At 51.3% G+C, this 17989-nt stretch overlaps 2 protein-coding genes across 3 annotated transcripts; one reads left to right on the top strand and one right to left on the bottom strand.

The window, feature by feature from the left end:
- Positions 1 to 1617: 1617 nt before the first annotated feature.
- Positions 1618 to 11604, bottom strand: KCTD2 (potassium channel tetramerization domain containing 2). Its single transcript, XM_024554020.4, has 6 exons — positions 11230 to 11604; positions 9529 to 9637; positions 7654 to 7745; positions 4133 to 4228; positions 2416 to 2541; positions 1618 to 1694 (listed from the first exon to the last, which is right to left on the bottom strand). The coding sequence occupies exons 1-6, from the start codon at positions 11563 to 11565 to the stop codon at positions 1665 to 1667; spliced, it is 789 nt and encodes a 262-aa protein (XP_024409788.3). The 5' UTR covers positions 11566 to 11604; the 3' UTR covers positions 1618 to 1664.
- ATP5PD (ATP synthase peripheral stalk subunit d) lies at positions 11301 to 16014 on the top strand. 2 transcript variants are annotated; one of them, XM_053910925.2, is made up of 6 exons: positions 11301 to 11322; positions 13468 to 13598; positions 13866 to 13962; positions 14817 to 14888; positions 15629 to 15691; positions 15815 to 16014. In XM_053910925.2, the coding sequence occupies exons 2-6, from the start codon at positions 13477 to 13479 to the stop codon at positions 15944 to 15946; spliced, it is 486 nt and encodes a 161-aa protein (XP_053766900.1). In that variant the 5' UTR covers positions 11301 to 11322; positions 13468 to 13476; the 3' UTR covers positions 15947 to 16014. The 2 variants fall into 2 exon arrangements, with proteins under 2 accessions (XP_053766900.1, XP_024409673.1); XM_024553905.3 differs by lacking the exon at positions 11301 to 11322 and adding an exon at positions 11728 to 11885.
- Positions 16015 to 17989: the final 1975 nt, after the last annotated feature.

Genomic DNA, 17989 nt, shown 5'->3' with positions numbered 1-17989 from the left:
CAGACTTCTGAGGTGCCGACATGCACACCCGGCTGGTGGCAGACACGCATGGCAGCAGACACCCCTGTACACACATTTCTGTCCTACTTCACACAGAGAAACGGGTCGGAGTGAGAGTCCTCGGCCCGCGCAGGTCACACGCTCAAAAGACGTTTGGCACAGTCTTTGTTCACTTCCAAATATTGTGACCCCAGGCCCACCTAGCAAGCAGCTGAGCTGCGGAGCAGGGAGAGCCCCAGCTGTGAAGGAACCAGGAGCAAGTGGCCTGAGGTGGCTCTTACTGGTGCAGTGTTCCCGAGGCTCCTCCCCGAGGCTGCCCCCTTCTCTGGACCACCCGCCACACGATGAGAGTCGTCCAGGGAGAGCACAAGGGTGCCCCGGGGCCCTGTGCATGCAATGGCTGCTCTCCAAAACTCAGAAGCTCAGCGAGAAGGTCAAGGGGCAAGCTCTGTGGTCACAGCCTTGCTCCCCGGTCAAATGAGCGTCCGATCCTCGAGGACGTGGCACCCCATAGAAAGAAGCGATGGTGAAGGGTGGGCCAGGGGTGCGGGAAGTCCTCAGACCACGCAGCAAATGCACACACACCAGTGGGAAAGGTGTGGGGTCACTGACAAGGCTGTGGGTCTGGACTGCCAAGGTCAGAAACTCAGAGAGACATAAACAAGTATCACACTTTCAGTCAAAGGCATTTCCTAGAGACAATCACAGAAATAACACTTCGGATACTACCACGTAACACACCTGGCTACACACTTGGCTACTCTGAAACAGCTGTCCCCACCCCAAGCCACCAGAAGGTCCAAAGTCCCTTCCTCCCAGTTTAAAGTCAGGAAAGGCAGACGGGCCCACGAAGGGTGAGAAAGGGCTGCAGAAGCGGTTACACCAACCACCCAAAGCTCCCATCTGTCTGATTCAGCGCAGGACGCCGCCTGCCCCAGACTGTCTTCTGGGAAGACAGCAAGCCACCTGGAGGGGCCAGGCTGCTGGAGACAAATGACGCAGAGCTGCATGTGGCAGCAGCTGAACGCCCCAGACGCTGGGCAGCAATCCCCGACCTCCAACCACAAGCAAGGACGCTCCATCCTCCCCTTCCTCAGAGGCTTAGTTCATAGGAATGTGGGGCACTCTGGCAACTCTATCCTCCTTCCAAAAACCTCAATTCAGTTCGACAAACGGAAGCTAGAATCCTCTGCACCTGCTACATTAGTTTGGGATGCACAGAAGGAAGGGAAAGAGAGTCACAGAGCGGCTGGCTGCCCACGCCTGCCGTGGCGCCCTCACATGAAGACGCGGTACAGCTCAGGGACAGTCCGCCTTCGCTCGCTGCTGCTCCCCCGAAGTGCAGGCATGGACCAGGGGCTGGCCTTCCTCCCCACGCTCCCCATAGGGGCTCCAGCTGGGAACCCAGCCCGGATGCCGTTGCAAAGATTTGTTATAATACTGGTAAGAAAACAAAGCCAGTTTCTGACAAGGTGTTCTGCAGCCGGAAGTTGCATCTGTCTTCAGCTTCTTGTGGGTGGGGTGGGGGTTCCTTTGGTTTGACCAGAAACTCTCCACAGGGGCCCAGGCTCAGCTTTGCTTTGCAGCAGCTTGGTCACTGTACAGGAGCAAGACTGACCTTCACAGAGGCGCTCTGCTACGCTGGATGCTTAGGGGTCTGGAGCTCACATCCGAGATCCTCTCTCCTGAAGAATCTGGAAGTGGAAGACGGGGCAGGGGCTGAGGTCTGGACTAGATGCAGACTGCTTTTAGGCTGAGGCTGCTAAGCAGACTGCGGGGGGCCCAAAGGGGACGTGCAGCTTCCCACTGGGCCGGTGAGCAGCGCAGTGACCCGCTGCCCAGGATGCAAGGCAGGACTGGAGCCTCGCCCCCCCCCCCCCCCCCCAAAGCGCCTGGGTTGTGAAAGACTCCAGCTGAGCATGTCGGGCCCGCCGGGCAGCGGGCACCACTTCTCTGGTGCCAGGAGAGCGATTCAGGCACACCAGGTGACTGATGGGTGTGCGCACATGTGTTTGCGGGGCACTGGAGGACAAGGAGCACAGCGCACAACAGGTTTCCCGTAACCTAAGAAGTCACAAAGGTAAACAAATACCTTTTCTCTTGAGGCAGGAAAAGGAGAGGAGAACAGTTTCAAATGATTAAGGTAAAGAACTTTCCAATTTCAAGTGTCGGGCCTTGGAGTAATTACGGCAATAAGCTTTTCTTTTTCACGCTGATTGGACAGAGGCTAGAAGGGTCGGCCCTACTTTGGGTCACGTTTCCTAACTAAAATCCTTTCACTGCTCCGTAAATCTTGATTTAAATTACACCCGTCAAGAGACCCAAATGAAGGGGAGACGCAGAGCTGGCTTGAGAAGGGACGGGAAGAAATCGGGCAAAGCCCAGGGCGGGCAGCCCGGCGAAGCGACCTCTCACCTTTGCCTTCTCGCTGGGCTCTATGACGATGCCGTTGGTGGAGTTATTCAGTTCTCTGGAGACGACGCACAGGAACTCGGCCTGGTCCTCGTTGCCGTAGTTGTAGGAAGAGCCGATGCTGATGAGCTGGTGAAACAAGGACACGGCGCACACAGTGACGCCAAAACACTGCCGCACAAACCGAATTCGCCCAAGCGGACCCTGCCGCTTTGCTTCCCCCCGCGTGAAGGGCTCTCTGGGGGGGCCTGGGTCTCGGCTACTCATCAGGGCGTCCCGGGCGAGGCCTCCCCAAAGGAAAGTGCGTGCTCTGCCATGGCCCCTCACCCGGCAGCCGCAGCGTCCCGGGGGCAGCAGCTAGGACTGACCCAGTCACACTCCTTCTAGCAAACACGGAGGCAAACTGGAATGCTTCTCTGAATTAAAATGGATACTCGCTTTGGCCAAAACACCCATACAGAGCTGGCTCATCTGTAAGCAGAAGTCCCAGACAGGAGACTGGCACTCGGAAGGCCCTGGGAAGCACCAGGAGAACCACTGAAGAGCTGACACAAGCCTTATGCCGCTGGTAGTTTTAATGTTTTTGGTGAACTGATTCCAGGCTTTAATTCTAAATAGGAAACACGCACGCAGAAGGAGAAGCTGAGCCCAAAGCGAGGTCGTCCGGGCGAGCCCGCGGGGCCTCAGGTCAGGGGGCCTGACTGCCTGGCTGCACGGCCAGGCTGCGGATGCCTCGGCCGCTCTGCGCCTTATCGTCCTTGTCCATACTGGGGAGTCACTGGGGGCACACCTTGTTTCCCACAGGACGTTACCAGGATGAGCGAAATACGGTAAACATTTTTCATTGGTTTCACAAAGAACACTCTATGAAAGTTTTTATAGTACCCTCTGCTTCGACTTTAATCAGGTAAAATACGCCTGCCACACTGGCGGCCTGCACCCAAGGAGGAGCAGGACGCCCGTGGGCAGAACCGATTCTACAGTGGGAGCGAAGGGGGAGGAACACCAGGGCTGGTTCTGAAGACAGAGACGCAGAAAGGAGCTTCTGAGAAGGAAAGCGTATGGTGGCAGGTGAACTGACCTCTCACACGCACACGGAAATAGGCCGGCCTGCTGACAGTCACCACACACTCGCTCCATTCACAACAGACGGACGGAACAAGTCTGCCATCTGATGGAAGGCAGCGGTAAAGCCCTGCCTCTGTCCGGCTGTTTGGTACCTCGGCCGCCGGCACAGAGCTCAAAGAGCAGAAACGCTCAGCCTGGGGCGGCGAGCACACTCCGTGTTTGACCGCACTGTCTTGCTGGAACCTGTGTGTTCGGGATGCTAACGCTCTGACTCTGGGGTAAGGAAAGGGGAACCCCAGTCTTCTTCAGGTAATTATTCCAGAATGTGTCAGCAAGCACTTCTGAAAAAAATTCCTCTGGGGGAGAAAAACAACAGCGAGAGAAAGGCACTTCAAGCCCAAACAAGCTGGCCAGCTGGCTCCCTCTGGACGCAATCAAGTCGAAACTTTGGATACGAAGCTGGGAGATCTGATATTCTTCTCAGCTCTTCCAACTCATCCTGTACTGCAGAGCAAATAATCCACACCAAGCAGCTCCCTTTTCCCGTTTCTGAACAGGACCACAAGGGGCCTACTGAGCTCCATGGGGGGTAATGTCTGAAGAGTGCGGACGCCCAGGCTGGGCCACTGGGGTCACTGTCGCTTAGACGTACCTGCTCGAACTTCCAGCCGTCAGACATGGTGGAGACCATCTGCGTCAGCTCCTCTTCTTGGCACTGCAGGACTCTGTACACGTGCTTCACGGGGCCCTGCGACAACCAGGAACGGACTTGGGGGACGAGGCCAAGGACACAACAGTGCGCAGCAGCCTCGGCGAGGCTGCACAACCAGCCCCGAGAGGAGCTGGCTTGGCCTTTCTTCTCAGCGGCCACCCTCCGCCCCCTCCGTAAGCAGCACTACGGTTTCCCGGTAAAAGCTCGTCCAAGGAAAGAAAGGAGGGTCTCAGTGGGGAGAGTGACTCTGAAGTGGAGAAGGATGGATTATGCACGTACATTTCATCTATTTTCTAAGCAGAAAATAGAGTAAAATCACTTTGGACAAGAAAGCCACACTTTCTCAAGGTGCTCATGTCTGAGGCACGTGCTGAAAATGCAGATTATATTTTGGTTCATTGAGTGTGATGCCTTATTGTGGGAATAACGTATTAAATAGAAATGCCATCATATGCGGATGTTCAGGCTACGTCCACCCTCTGCCAACGCTACCTGAAAGTGTCCCCGTGTCAAGTGGCCACGTTCCCGCTGCAGACTGGCAGTGTGACAAACAACAGACCTTTGGTGTTTGTCCCTGGTTCCTGGCACAAAGTATCTAAAACGCTTGGAATCTCCTGAGTGACACGTGTCCTTTGTATGCCGATGACTGGTCACCAGAGAGACCCAGCGTGATGAGAGGGAACTTTCGGTCCCATCTTCTGACTTACGCCTGGGAGAGGGGCTGGCAATTGCTTCCAATAACCGAAAACCAATGGCTTAATCAATCAAGCCTATGTAACAAAACATCCCTGCAAACCCCTAAACAATGAAGTTCAGGGAGCTGCCAAGTTGGTGAACACATCCGGGCACTGGCGGGAGACACAACTTGACTGCTTGGGGACAGGCTCCTGGGCCAGGACCCTTCAGAACCTGGCCCCACTTCTCTTCACCTGGCTGTTCATTCGTATCCTTCCAATAAGCTACAGCAGGAAGCACAGCACCTTCCTGAGTTCTGTGAGCCACCCTAGCAAATGATCAGACCTGGGGTGCGTGCGAGAGGCAACTGATGGATGTTTCCCCCTCTCTCCTTCTCTTCCCCTCTCTCTAAAAATAAATAAATATAATCTTGAATAAATTTTTTTCTTCCATGTAAAGCATAGGACAAACCTCTTTTAAAAAAAGATTTAATTTATTTATTTTTAGAGAGAGGGGAATGGGAAGAGACAGATAAGGAAAGGAACATCATCGTACAAGAGAGAAACAGTTGCCTCTCACCAGCCCCCAACTGGGCACCTGGCCCACAACCCAGGCATGTGCCCTGAATGGGAATCGAACCAGCAACGTTTCGGTTCACAGACCAGTGCTCAATCCACTGAGCCACACCAGCCAGGGCAGGACAAATCTTCTGAAGATCTCGATGTACACGTGGCTCTAACTACACACTTGGGAAACAATCAGATGCTCTGTATTACAGAAGTCAGGGCGTCACAGAAGAGCTGTGGTACTGGCCACGATTGTCAGAGTCCCAGGTATTTAAGACGTCGTATTGCCTGTTTGATTTTCCTCTTCCAAAGTAAACCACTGGTGTCCTCAGATATTCCAAGATTAATCGCTTAGCAAAAAGAATTCTCAGAGACAGCAAAGTGGTAGGACGGTGGCCGCCCCAGACAGAGATGGGAGGTCACTGAGAAAAGGTGGGGCGGGACCTCATACCGTGGGCTTCACCTGAGTATCTGCCTTGTGGGTCTCCTTTGAACACAGACAAGGTAAAGGAGACCCCCTGTTCGAAGGGACAGACCTAGACAGCCACACACAGCCAACGTCACCCGAGAGCCACGTGCAACAAAAGCAGAAGAGCGCGTCTCTGAACACATCAAATCATTGCTTCCAGACGTTCACAGGTGGAGAGACCAATTAACATCCAAAAGGCCTTGACGTTCCTGGAATAAATAAGCTTCCAACAGGGCCTGAGTCCCCAAGCCTTCAGAATCTAGAACTAATTAACTAAATTGCTGTCATCAGATAGAAACCTCACAATGCTCTCAAGGAATCAGCCAAATGGTAAAGAACTAGAATGTTCAGGTACTACGATTTGAATGGTTTCAAAACACAGAATTCATGCCACCATCAAAATCTGTACTGAGCAAAAGCTTTTTTTTTAAATATGGAAAATTGAGGGTAAGGCCACATTTTCCGAATACCTAAGCTCTTAAATCTCCACCACGGGGAAAGGCGCCGCGTAAATACAAGGCGGCCAAGGCTAGGCGACACTGGATCCTCCTTCGTCGGCAATCTGCAAGCCAACCAGGGATGCATCTCTGAACGAACGGTAAAGGAGCCCTTCGGCCCTCGGCCACACAGGAGAACTCAAAGCACAAGCCCTTCTTTCCACCCTGGCAAGCCCCAGGATGTAGCGTGACAAGAGTTCATTCATTTTCTTACTGGAGGTGTGGGCTCCTCAACCAGACAACCCATTCAGAGCCAGAATACTCTGATACATAAAGTCTAACACAGAAGACACGAGGAGCTACTTTTTGCTTTGGAAAAGAAACATTCCGCCTCCTTCATAACCACGGGAGAATTACACACGCAGCAGATCAGCTCTCAAGAAAGCCTCCACCACTAGAGTCTGGTGGGGTAGAGGCAGGCCATGCTGTGGACGCGCGGTCAGGGAGGAGGCCGACCCTACCCTGTCACTGGGGCCGTACAACACGCAGAGCCTAACCACAGGAAAGGGAGTCTCTCTTCCCCCTGCTACACCTCAGGCTTCTCGAAGGCCCAAATTTCTAGTAGTCAGAGTCCCACGGGCCTAACAGAAGCTACTGCGGCCACTTAAGACACACAGTGGATGGATGATGCGACGTGAGATAAGCTGAGTAGGCCCTATTGTCTTCCCTCCTCAAACTAGGTGGCAAACTGTGTGTTTCATTTTTGTTGCTATAGCTAGTGAGTAGCAAAGTCTAGGATTCATAATAAAAACAGAAGCTGGTGCTATTTTCTCAGAAGCACAGCTCACAGGCAGCTTCTGAAGTCTACACCAGGGGACTGGTTTCAGGTGGCTGGCAGGGGCCGGATGTGACGTGCTGACACATTAAAGGCTGACCCTTGAAGGAGCAGCCAACAGGTGCAAGCAAGACCTAGCCTGGTCTCTATGTGGCGGGAGACAGATGTTCCATCCCAGAGAACAGGTGTGGGACCTGAAGTGCCGTGGGCTCCTCCCATTGCCATATGGCAAGTAGCCACAACCTCCCCATTCTTCTAAAGGGACACGAGGCTGTTTTATTTTCTTTGTCATTTCTTCTTCTCCATGGTTTTGTTCTGAACTAGTCTGGGGGAGTGCAGGCTGTCTGCCTGGCAGACGGACAGTGTCTCCACACCGGCCTCTGGCTCTGAGGGCAGACCTGCCTTTCCTAATCACGCCAGGCACACGGACAGGGCGCCGCTTGAGACAAGTTTCCCCATGAAAGTTCAAAACCCATTACTTGTGAAGTTCTGTTCTCATTGTCCCGTATCCTTTCCTTAACCAGCCGCACAAGAGACGCGATGTTGTAAAACTCCGCCTCTTCGAGCACACCTAGAACAAGGACCGAACGGTAGTTAGCGATGTGCGTGGATTCCCCAGAGGGCAGCAAGGAAGGCTGCAGTCTGCGTGCTTGCTGAGAACAGCATTTTTCAAATGCAAGTCTAGTCTCTCCCTCAGCCCGGGAAACGGTGCTTTGCTGTTTAGGGCGAACCCATCACCTTCTCCCCAACATGAGTCAGAAAGAAAGGTCTGACCTGTTTACTCCATTTCACCCTTAGTTTCCCACCTGGCACCTTCCCTGACCCTCCCTGTACCTGCCCATTAGCTGCAAGACACCTTCCCCATATGTCACTTGGCTCCTGGAACTAATCACACACTGGATAACTCCCGAGCTTGCAGTTTGTCCTAAAAATGACCGGGATGGGTCATGTGTGTAAACATACGTGGACCAAATTTAATAGAATGCTTATTATTTGAACAATATAAAAAGCAATCATGGAAAGAATCCCATGCTAAATAAAAGCAAAGACCTTAAACAGGACAACTAAATGGGCCGTGTGATCCTGTTCCAGGAAAAAGCTTCACTATACAGGCCGTTATTGGGATAGTTGACATAACCGGAAAATAACCTACATATAAAAGTATTTACCAAAGTTACATTTCCTCAGTTTGTTAATTACACTGTGGTCATATAAGAGAACATATTTGTTCTTGGGAAATACACATTGAAGTACCAAGGAGTGAAGTCTGGAATCTATCCTTAAATGGTTCAGAAATAAAACTGTGGGAGGGGTGGAGAGAGGAGAGGAAGGAGGAGGAGGAGAGGAAGGATGAATGAATGACAATGCAAATACGACAAAAAATGTTAAAAATTGGTGAACATGGGTAAAGGGAGTTCTTTGTACTATTGCCCTTTTCTCTAAGTTTGAAATTATTTCAATATAAAAGTTTAAAAAAAGGCACTAGAAAAGATTCTTAAGATTCCTCTTTTCAAGAAGCAGAATTACCCATGAGTTGGCAATTGTAGAAGCTGGATGGTGGGTGCATGGAATTCACTGTGCTGTGCCCATTACTTCTGTATGCGTTTAATGTTCTTTTTTTAAAGAGCGCATTAGAAAGAGAGAGAGCAAGTCTTCTCGTTACTGGCTGAAACAGAGGTGTTTTGCAGCCGCTTCATTAACTCGCACAGCCATTACAGCCTTCTTCCTCAGAGCTACGCTCCCCGGCCGGGGTATGCTGGGTTTAGGGACAGGCCCCAGTTTTCAACGGAATGCCTCCAACGAGACCAAGTCAAGACTTTCAGAAAGCTATGTAGACCCACTTACAGTCCCCGCGCCCTAAAAACCAAAGATGACGCACCTGACGATGAACTGGAGAATGAATTAGGTCAGCTGAAACAATTTACAAGGAGGCATGAGACCGGCCTTAAAAGAAACGAGGCCAAGCTTTTAGAATTTTCTTACAGCTGCAAATTCAAACTAAAATTGAAAATATAAATAACTGAATGTCAGAATGTGTTGCTCCAGGCTATGGACATTCACTGCTAGCACATAAGCAAATGTAAAAAGGGATCCGACAATTACGCAGTGAAGAAAAAAATTCCCCCGCAGCCATCAGCGAAGCTGCGCTACCTGTTTTGCATTCACTAAGGAGGATGAACAGAGCCCCACGGGGCTCCCTCACACAAGACTCCCGCAGACACCACCAGTAACTGGAGGCTCCCTGCTCACCTTCGTAAACCCAGAAGCTTGATAAAAGTCTCAAACAGAAGTCGAAGCTGTGAAACAGAGTCAGCCTGAATTCTGAAAATGCCTGGTTCAAACATCATCCTTACCTTCTTCTGCCAGCTCCTTCGTGATGATGAGTTTCCCGTGGCGGAGGTAGTTTAGGATGGGTCCGAAGTAGGTGGGGTCCCTGTCAATCAGGTAGGCCCCTGTCTCGTCCTGCCAACCAAACACAAGGGTATCACCGTGGGGCTTTGAGACCAAGTCAGGACAGGGTTCCAACCTCTGTCACCATTCGTTAGAGGGAGGGCAAGTTATGCTAGACGTTTGCTCATCACAAACTACTGGCAAGAGGGCTAGCGCTATGACCTTGTGCTTCAAGATCATTTCAGGTAGGGTATTCTGGGTGTACGGTCCTGTCATCTATTCTAGGTGTTTCCTTGAACTTCTAAAATATTTAAGTGGAAACAAGTACCAACATTCTTCTGTGGGATGTTTGTTATAAAGGAAGGGAGGAAGGAAATGCTATAGTTGCATGATTTAAATCTTTGCTCGAGCTGGACATGCTGAATTCTCTATTGCCCCCACATCACATTCCTGATTCTAAGAAAACCTGTTTAATTGGCAACACTCCTGAGCTCAAGGCCAATATCAGTGGAAGTCTGCACTGCCAGCTGTACCTCACATACCCCAGCTCTGTGCCAAGAGGAAGCTTGGCACTGACAGGACTTGGCTCTCAGCAGCTTTAACCCTACTCATCTTTACAGTAAAAGAAGCAATAAACTAGCTTCTACTGCAATAAGGCAGCCGGGGCAGATTTAAAAAAAATAAAAAAAACCCCAAAACATTCCTCTATAAGCAAGGGTTTGGGAATCTCTTTAAAGTTAGGACAAGTTTCCATCAATCTGAGGTTTATGAGAGGAGAGGTAAGAGGTGAATAAATGAAATCAATTTTACCCAACCCCAAGACTGTTTCAAGGTAACAGGCTGAATTCTATATGGGATATAGGTGGTGTGAGCAATGGTCAATTCCTGTATTTTGGGAACTAAAAGATGAACGTGTAAATTAAAAAAAAAAAAAAAGTCAAACAACAGTCAAACAACCCATTTCAAACTGGAAATGGGTGCAGCATCTCGGGCCCTCTCACCAGTTTGGTCAGCAGCCATGCACGTTGCCCAACGGCATTCTCGTTTTCATTTTTCCCGGGTCTTAACCCAGTGGTGTTAGGTTTGCACTGGAAACGTAACCTCTTTCCAAGGAATGCATCTGATCTCAGATATGGACCCAAAACAGTGGCTGTTCCTAGACACGAGCGCTGGGACCACGACCACAGGGAGGAAGTGTGCTATCGCCAGAAGCACTTCCTGTGGCTGTCGAAGCCATCCTGCAACCCAGGCTTTCACCCACGGCAGAGGGTCCTAGAGGAAGTCCGAGAAAGCTACAAGGATGCCTTAGCTCACCCTGACCCAGTTCTGGATGCGTCTGGCACATACAGGGAGGGGCTGACAAGAGGCCAGGGAAAAACTCATGCAGACCTGAGAGGCTGGGAGATGGGTGTGGAGTGGGTTCTCGTGGGTGGTCAGTCTGGGGAACGAATCGCTGAGAACCAAACGAAGGGTGGGGTCAGAGAGAAACCCTGGGAGCGCCTAAGGATGGGCGAGAATAACTGCCTGGCTGGGGAAGGGTCGGGAAAAGGGGGTCTCTACTCCAAAAGCCTGCCTGTGACGAGCGTGTCGCAGCAATCTGAGGATGCGCCTAGAAGGAACGAGGGGGTCCAAAGGCCAGGGGCGCGCCCGAGGGCGGGGCGCACCTTGTCCGAGTCCAGCTCCGGGTCTTCCTGGCAGCAGAGGCGGCAGAGGAAAGACTTGGGCTCCCGGCCTAGGGTCTGTCTGGTGGTCACGAAGTAGGTGCCGCCCACGTTCAGCCGGACCCAGCGGGCCGCGCCGGCGCCCCCTGCCCGCTCGGGGGGTCCGGGACCTGGCTCGAGCGGCTGCGCGGTAGTGGGCGGGCGGCCGTGCCCACGGGACGTGGGGCCAGCGGGGCGAGGGCTGGGAGGTCCGCGGCCCGGGCCGCCCCCGTCGCCCAGCCCGCTCCCACCACCCCCTCCCAGCCCGGCCATCGCCGGGTCCAGTTGCAGCTCCGCCATCTTGGGCCGCCGCCGCCGCCACTGCCCGCGCGCCGCCGGGCCGGCCCATCTCTCGGCAGGGAGAGCCGGACCGGCCCATCGGCGGGGGTGGGGCCGGGGAGAGGGACGGGAGCGCCCCCAACCAGCACCCGGGGACCCGCACCGTGCGGGCGCTGTGCCCGCCCTTGGGGGCGGGACTTCCGGGACAGAGCTTCCTCCCAGCGGCGGACGGTGGCGCGAGGCCCGGCCCTTTGGACTGAGGGTTGGCTGGGAGCAGACTTTCCGGTGACCCACTTCCGTCACTTGCTGCTGTGGACTGTGGGGCGCCGGGGTCGGTGAAGGTGAGTAGGTTTGGGGACGTTGGGTCCGAGTCCAGCGGGTTCCTTTGCTCTTTCGCCTCCAAATTTTTCGCCGACCCTTATCGCAACCCTGCCAAGGACGTCGGGTCCTGCGGTTGCCCCGCTGTCGGAGGGCCCCGGGTGTAGCTGCTGTCGCTTGGCTCCGCGCTCCCTTCCTTTTTCCTTCCCCCGCGCGAGAGGTCGCGGGGGCTGGGCTGTGGCCAGGTCCCCTCTGACTTAGGCGCTTCCACAAACCTGGTCTCGCCCAGGCCGCCTCCGGAGCGGCCAGCTTAAGCAGTCCAATTTGGGGGCTGGAGAAACGTTACCCGGAGATATTTATGTAGCTTGGTGCGCCTTCCCCTCCCTCCCGAGGCTCCCAGCTTTCGAGCGTGTGGACCGTTCGGAGCTTCTCACTGCAGGCTTCCTATACCCCTTGAACAAATAGTCCTTGAGCACCTCCTGTGTGCACGACCGGTTCCAGTCAATAAGTAATAGGGTTCAGCAATAAGTAATAGGCAAGATTCCTTCATTTATGATCCCTACCTGTTACTGGGGCTTGGAAAGGTGTCTGGAAGGAAGCTTATTCCTCTGGTGTCTTTAAAAGGCACCTGCCCTTCACCTCCATTCCGGGAAACCTAAGGAATCGTGGGAGGGCAGGAAAGGAAGGGGCAGGTGTTGGACAATTTCTTTCTAATAATATCCTGGGGAAGATCCGCTGCGATGCGCCCCGTGGCCTATAAAGACCGCTGTCATTTCAGCCTTTCTCCTAAGGCCTGACCCTGATATTATTATTTAGTTTGACGATTTCACTTTATTCTGTCTTGGATTTTTTTAAAAAATGGCTGTAATCACTTCCCATCTTTTCTCACATTCTTATGTATATTGAATACCTCTTTTGAGGGTGTTGCTAGTCATGCTCAGGGCATGTGCTAGTGCTGCAGGGGACAAGCCAGACACGAGTAAGCAATACAGGTGTATTACCACTTTGATAGAAAGGGAATACGGAGCCCCTCAGTTTGCCTGAGGCAGTAGAGCAAATTGAGGTGCACAATTTCATCTGGCACTTTTAACACCTTGCTCAGGTAAGCAGGACTGATGTTATCGCCATTTTTCAGGTGAGGCGATTTTGGTCCAGAGCCTGCGCTATTCAAACCTTGTGGGAACTTGGGTGTGTACAGTTCTGTGCACTGGAGAATCAGCGAATAAAACAATCTGAGTGGAAATGCATTTAAAATAAATTAACTTTATGCAATGCATGAATATTACTTTAGCAATATTTCCAAAGGTACATGGAGAACACACGCTAGATAACTGGACTTTTCAGGATGAGTTAGGAGTCACGGAATGGGAGGAGGAACATTTAGGGGGAGAGAATATAGTTATATGCCGGGTTGCACACCTTGAATTTGAAAAGCTGAGCTGTCCTCCTTTTCTGAGTTAGCAGTCCTAATTTCTTTAGTTAATGCACCCACCACACACTCAGAGGACGCCGGTCTATTTCTTAAAGCACTTCACGGTAATAAGAGGACCTTTACGGCCTTCTCTCCTAGAGCCCTGCTTTGATCTGAGCTGTTTTATTTTCTAGGATCTCAAGATGGCTGGGCGAAAACTTGCTCTGAAAGCTATTGACTGGGTAGCTTTTGGGGAGATCATACCCCGGAACCAGAAGGCCGTTGCTAACTCCCTGAAATCCTGGAATGAGATACTCACCTCCAGGTAAGTGCCTTTCTGAGAGGCGGCCTCTGTACTTGCCACGTCGGTGGAGACAGAACAGTGAAGTGCAGTTACTCTCTGATGCTCTTCCGACAAAAAGTATGGAGAAGTCCGTGTATGAAGTTACTGGACGAAAGTAATGTGTTTTTTCCTCCTGGAGAAAACCGTGTTGACAGGTCCAGGCTGCAGGAATAAGGAACAGGGAAATTGCTGTGTGAATTTTCGGTTGCTCAGAGAACAGTCTTAACTTTCGCTTTTCCATGTGAGCAGGTTGGCTGCTCTACCTGAGAATCCCCCGGCGATTGACTGGGCTTACTACAAGGCCAACATAGCGAAGGCCGGCTTGGTGGACGACTTTGAGAAGAAGGTGAGACTTCAGGCAACTAAAGCACTGGCCCTGTAACCTGGCTTCTGGCTGGGACGGGAGGCGGGGTAGGTCATTCCACATGCAGGTTCCCAGCCAGGAAGGAAGGGTGGCGGTAACAAACACTTGGGTCCCAAAGAAGCTCAGGAGAGGGGGGTGTGGCCAAAGGTCTTACATTAGTTGATTTAAAGGTGAATGGAATATGTGCAAGGGACTCAGGGTCTGTTCATTGGGCAGGTTCTTATCCAAAGAGACAGCACAGGGCGGCCTTGATCGGGGCCAGAGGGCTGTCAAGGTAAAATTCTCATTCATCTCACCCTTGGGAAAAACTACCATCTTTTCTACTCTTTCACTGTCTTCCCCTGTCTCTGTGCTGCCTGCCGTAGTGTCTCCTGTAGCTGTAATTCCTTGTCAGCCTGTCAAGGGCCTGCGGTGCTGGGCTGTAATACGAAGCAGAGCGGTCTTCCCAGGAGACCATCTCTGTCTCCGTTATGCCAGCATCACTTCCACTTCGTCCACAGGGGTCCACTTAAAAGAAACCAGAATTTCCTTAGCAATCAGAGGCTCTAGGAGGCTATTTTTGAGGTCATCCAGTCCTGCTATCCCTTTCAGCAGAAGAAACTGAAGCTCATTGTAATAAATAATTGTCCAAGGTGTGCAGTTGGTTTTGGACGGGGCTGAGGAGCACCTTGATCTCCCTTTCCCTGTCTGGTGTTTTTTCCACTACAACCGCCCAGATTGATCCTGGTTTCCTCTTGGATTGGAGAATGTGTTTTTATACACTCTATAAGGGTTAGCAGCCCTTTCTTTGGGCTGCTGGATATATTAACGACAACTCACTGTGCCTGTGTTTGTAGTTTAATGCCCTGAAGGTTCCTGTGCCAGAGGATAAATACAGTGCCCTGGTGGATGCTGAAGAGAAAGAAGATGTAAGTAGTTGAGGCTCTTACATATTTTAAAATCTTCTTAATTCCTGAAAGCTCTGTATTTCTTAGTCACTAGGTTGGGGTGGAATGAACTAAAAGGAGCAATAAAATAAAACTCTAGAAAACGCAACCTCAGTACTTGCCTAGGAATTGGAGGGAGGGGGCTGTTCAATTTGTTTTCTCTCTTGATTGTGGCAGGTTTCACAGGTGAACACATGTCACAGCTGATCAAGTGGTCTTCTTTACACACGTGCGTTTTATTGCATGTCAGTTGTGCCCCAACAAACAGTTAAGGAGTTGGGCAGGAAAATGAGCTAAAGGTGGTATTCACATCCCAGACTGTGTGCTTGAAAGTACTGAAGGGCCAGATGTTGGAGCTCAGGTGACTCCACCAAGGGGAGGTCTAGCTTGGCGGTCAGGTGGCTTGTCCTGGCCATTCAGTAACCATCCCCCATGAAGCACAGGCCTTGTGCAGGCTGCCTAGGCGAGTAACTGGCCGAGGGGCCCTGGTCCTGCCGTCGTCATAAGCCGGTCGTCCTGTGTGTGCTTCCTTGTGCATTTAGCAAAGCTGTAGTTTGCCCCCCCCAACGCGAGCTCCCCCCAGTAGCCATGGCATTCTCCACGTATTCTCCAGAGCGAGGCAGCAGGGGCGGTCTGGCTCCGTGACTTCGCAGACCTTGGGAGCCTCAGGATCAGCACAGTTCAACTTGGTTTCAAAATGGAATTTCTCCCTTCTTTTAAAGGTGAAAAGCTGTGCTGAGTTCTTGTCTCTCTCAAAGGCCAGGATTGAGCAATATGAGAAGGAGGTAAGGGCGAGCTTTGGCCTCTGTGATAGGTTGCCTCTTCCACCTAGTGGCAGCAACCTGCCTTGGATTCTTTTTTGCATCTTTGCAGCCCTATTTCCCTTAACATATTTGCCTGCCTTCCAGCTGGAGAAGATGAGGAACATAATTCCATTTGATCAGATGACCATAGAGGATTTGAACGAAGTCTTCCCAGAAACCAAATTAGACAAAAAGAAGTATCCCTACTGGCCTCACAAGCCAATTGAGAATTTGTAAACTTCAATCTGGGAGATGGCTCTGGCCTCTGCATTATAAACTGTGGACATTAAAAACAGTACATCATGCTGTGTGTGTCTGCTCCTTTGCAGTGGAGATAGTTACAGCTCTGAGGCGACCTCCCTGGGAGTGGGCGTTGTGTTAAAATGGGAGGGAGAGCCTCTAGGCGAGTGTTGGCCCCCTTGTCTAATGATCTGCATATGCTCCTAATCCCAGAAGGTAAAAACGATCTAGAGGATTCTAGAAGATTCTTTGGTTGTTGGCGCACTGCACCTCAGTCATTTATATTCCCCAGGGCTTAGCACTGTGCTTGGAATAGTCTTAATATGAATGCATTATGAATGAAAGACAGACCTGTGAGCCTTTCGGGGGCTCACATCTGGGGAGGAGATTGTCGCACACAAACCCTGAGTAATAGGGCCAGCTGGTATATTAGTCACTGATGGTCATGCCTCGCAGAGCACATACCGCGTTCCAGGAACTGTTCTAATCACTTCAGGTAAACATCTCATTCTCCGCACAACCCTACGAGGTAGGTCGTGTATCAGCCAAGATATTAAAGAAGTCCTTTGAAGGTGACAACATTGCCAACAGTGCGTTTGCTATTCTCCATTCAGAGGCCTTCTCTGAGTACTCAATAGTTTCCCATCACCCCCTTTATTTCGAATCATCTCTTGTTTATTACTTGTCCACTGTCCTCTCTCAATAGCATATAAGCTCGTTGGAGGCAGACTGGAGGGTAGTGTTAGGGAGAACTGAAAGCTGAAACCAGAAAAGAAGCGTCTCCAGCAGTGCAGCCAAGGCCTGTGGCGCTGCAGTTCAGCAGGGCCTGGGACCTTAAAAGTGGCATCCGTGAGACTTGGCGACTGGTTTGGAGTAGAGAAGAGCGGAGGAATCCTGGGTAACCATGGAAAAGGGAGAAGAGAATTCTGTACTTAAAATTCTTTGTTCTTGTGAAAAGTACAAGACACTGGTTTTGAAACATTTTTGAGTCAGGGACTTACAAACAATACAGTTTCACCCTAAATAAATATACGTGTCTCAAAGTCACGAAACATGAGATGCTCAACTTTTAAAGCCCAGCCGTAGCTCCTCAGGAGCTATGGGCTTCAAGGTTCACAAAAATACCACCTGTGGCCATATTTGTAGCTTGTTGAAAATAAACGTTTTACTAAAAGAATGCACAGGAACGAACGAAAATCAGAAATGTACACCTCTCTCATAGTCCCTTTTGAAGGCTCCCGGGACCAGGCCCTGGCCCGGCAGCTCGGTTGGCCAGAGCATCGTCCCAGTACACCAGGGTTGTAGGTTTGATCTGTAGTCAGGGCGCCTACAAGAATCAACCAGGGAATGCGCCAATAAAGTGGGACAGCAAACCGATCCCACGCTCTCTCCAATAATCTACAAATTACACACTACTGCGGTCACAGTGTGAGTGTGCCACCTTGTTTCCTGTGTCGTTATTAATCCTACCGTCCAGTGAGCGCGTACACATGTGCGTCCTTGTACATACACAGCCAGTCTGCCCAGAGCCTGGGTGCCATCACAATAGGGACAGCGCACAGCGGGGTGGATGGCATGGAGTTGGGCAGCATTCCCATCTCAGCTGCCCATCCCTAATGTGTGGCTTAGGGGGAATGGAGGGGCCAGGGCTGCATTTTTGCCTGCTTTTAACTTTATAGTGATTCTCACAGAACACATTCATTTCATGAGATGAGTGGATACCAACTCAAAAGACGCAAGAAGTAGGGCCCCATTGACCCTCAACCGTTTACCATTCAAGGTAATGGTAAAGGCATGATCGAAAAGAAAAAAAAGGCAAAATAATTGCGGCGCTATTAAAAGGGAAATGAACCGCAACGTTTTTGTTTTACGTGCGTGATAGAGAAACTACCTCACACAGGACTCGAACTTACACAGTGTCTCACTCCTACGTTCGTTTCCAAGATCAGTGTCTTAACCACTAGGCCACCACGGAAAATGGCTAGCGAAGGGCGATCATTTGCCTTTTCAGCTGTGGTGCCTCAGGGCTGCGTAATGACA

The sequence above is a fragment of the Desmodus rotundus genome, chromosome 9 (assembly GCF_022682495.2).
Source record: "Desmodus rotundus isolate HL8 chromosome 9, HLdesRot8A.1, whole genome shotgun sequence".
Taxonomy (NCBI): Eukaryota; Metazoa; Chordata; class Mammalia; order Chiroptera; family Phyllostomidae; genus Desmodus; species Desmodus rotundus.
The sequence above is the reverse complement of the archived record's forward strand: the minus strand, read 5'-3'. Positions and strand labels throughout refer to the sequence as shown.

Coding starts and splice junctions, on each gene's coding strand:
- KCTD2 (XM_024554020.4), bottom strand. CDS start 11,565: ATGGCGGAGCTGCAACTGGACCCGGCGATGGCCGGGCTGGGAGGGGGT. Junction 7,746..9,528: donor GAAGGAGCTGGCAGAAGAAG/GTAAGGATGATG, acceptor TCCTTGTTCTAG/GTGTGCTCGAAGAGGCGGAG. Junction 1,695..2,415: donor AGCCCAGCGAGAAGGCAAAG/GTGAGAGGTCGC, acceptor TTCCACTTCCAG/ATTCTTCAGGAGAGAGGATC.
- ATP5PD (XM_053910925.2), top strand. CDS start 13,477: ATGGCTGGGCGAAAACTTGCTCTGAAAGCTATTGACTGGGTAGCTTTT. Junction 13,963..14,816: donor TGGACGACTTTGAGAAGAAG/GTGAGACTTCAG, acceptor CTGTGTTTGTAG/TTTAATGCCCTGAAGGTTCC. Junction 14,889..15,628: donor ATGCTGAAGAGAAAGAAGAT/GTAAGTAGTTGA, acceptor CTTCTTTTAAAG/GTGAAAAGCTGTGCTGAGTT.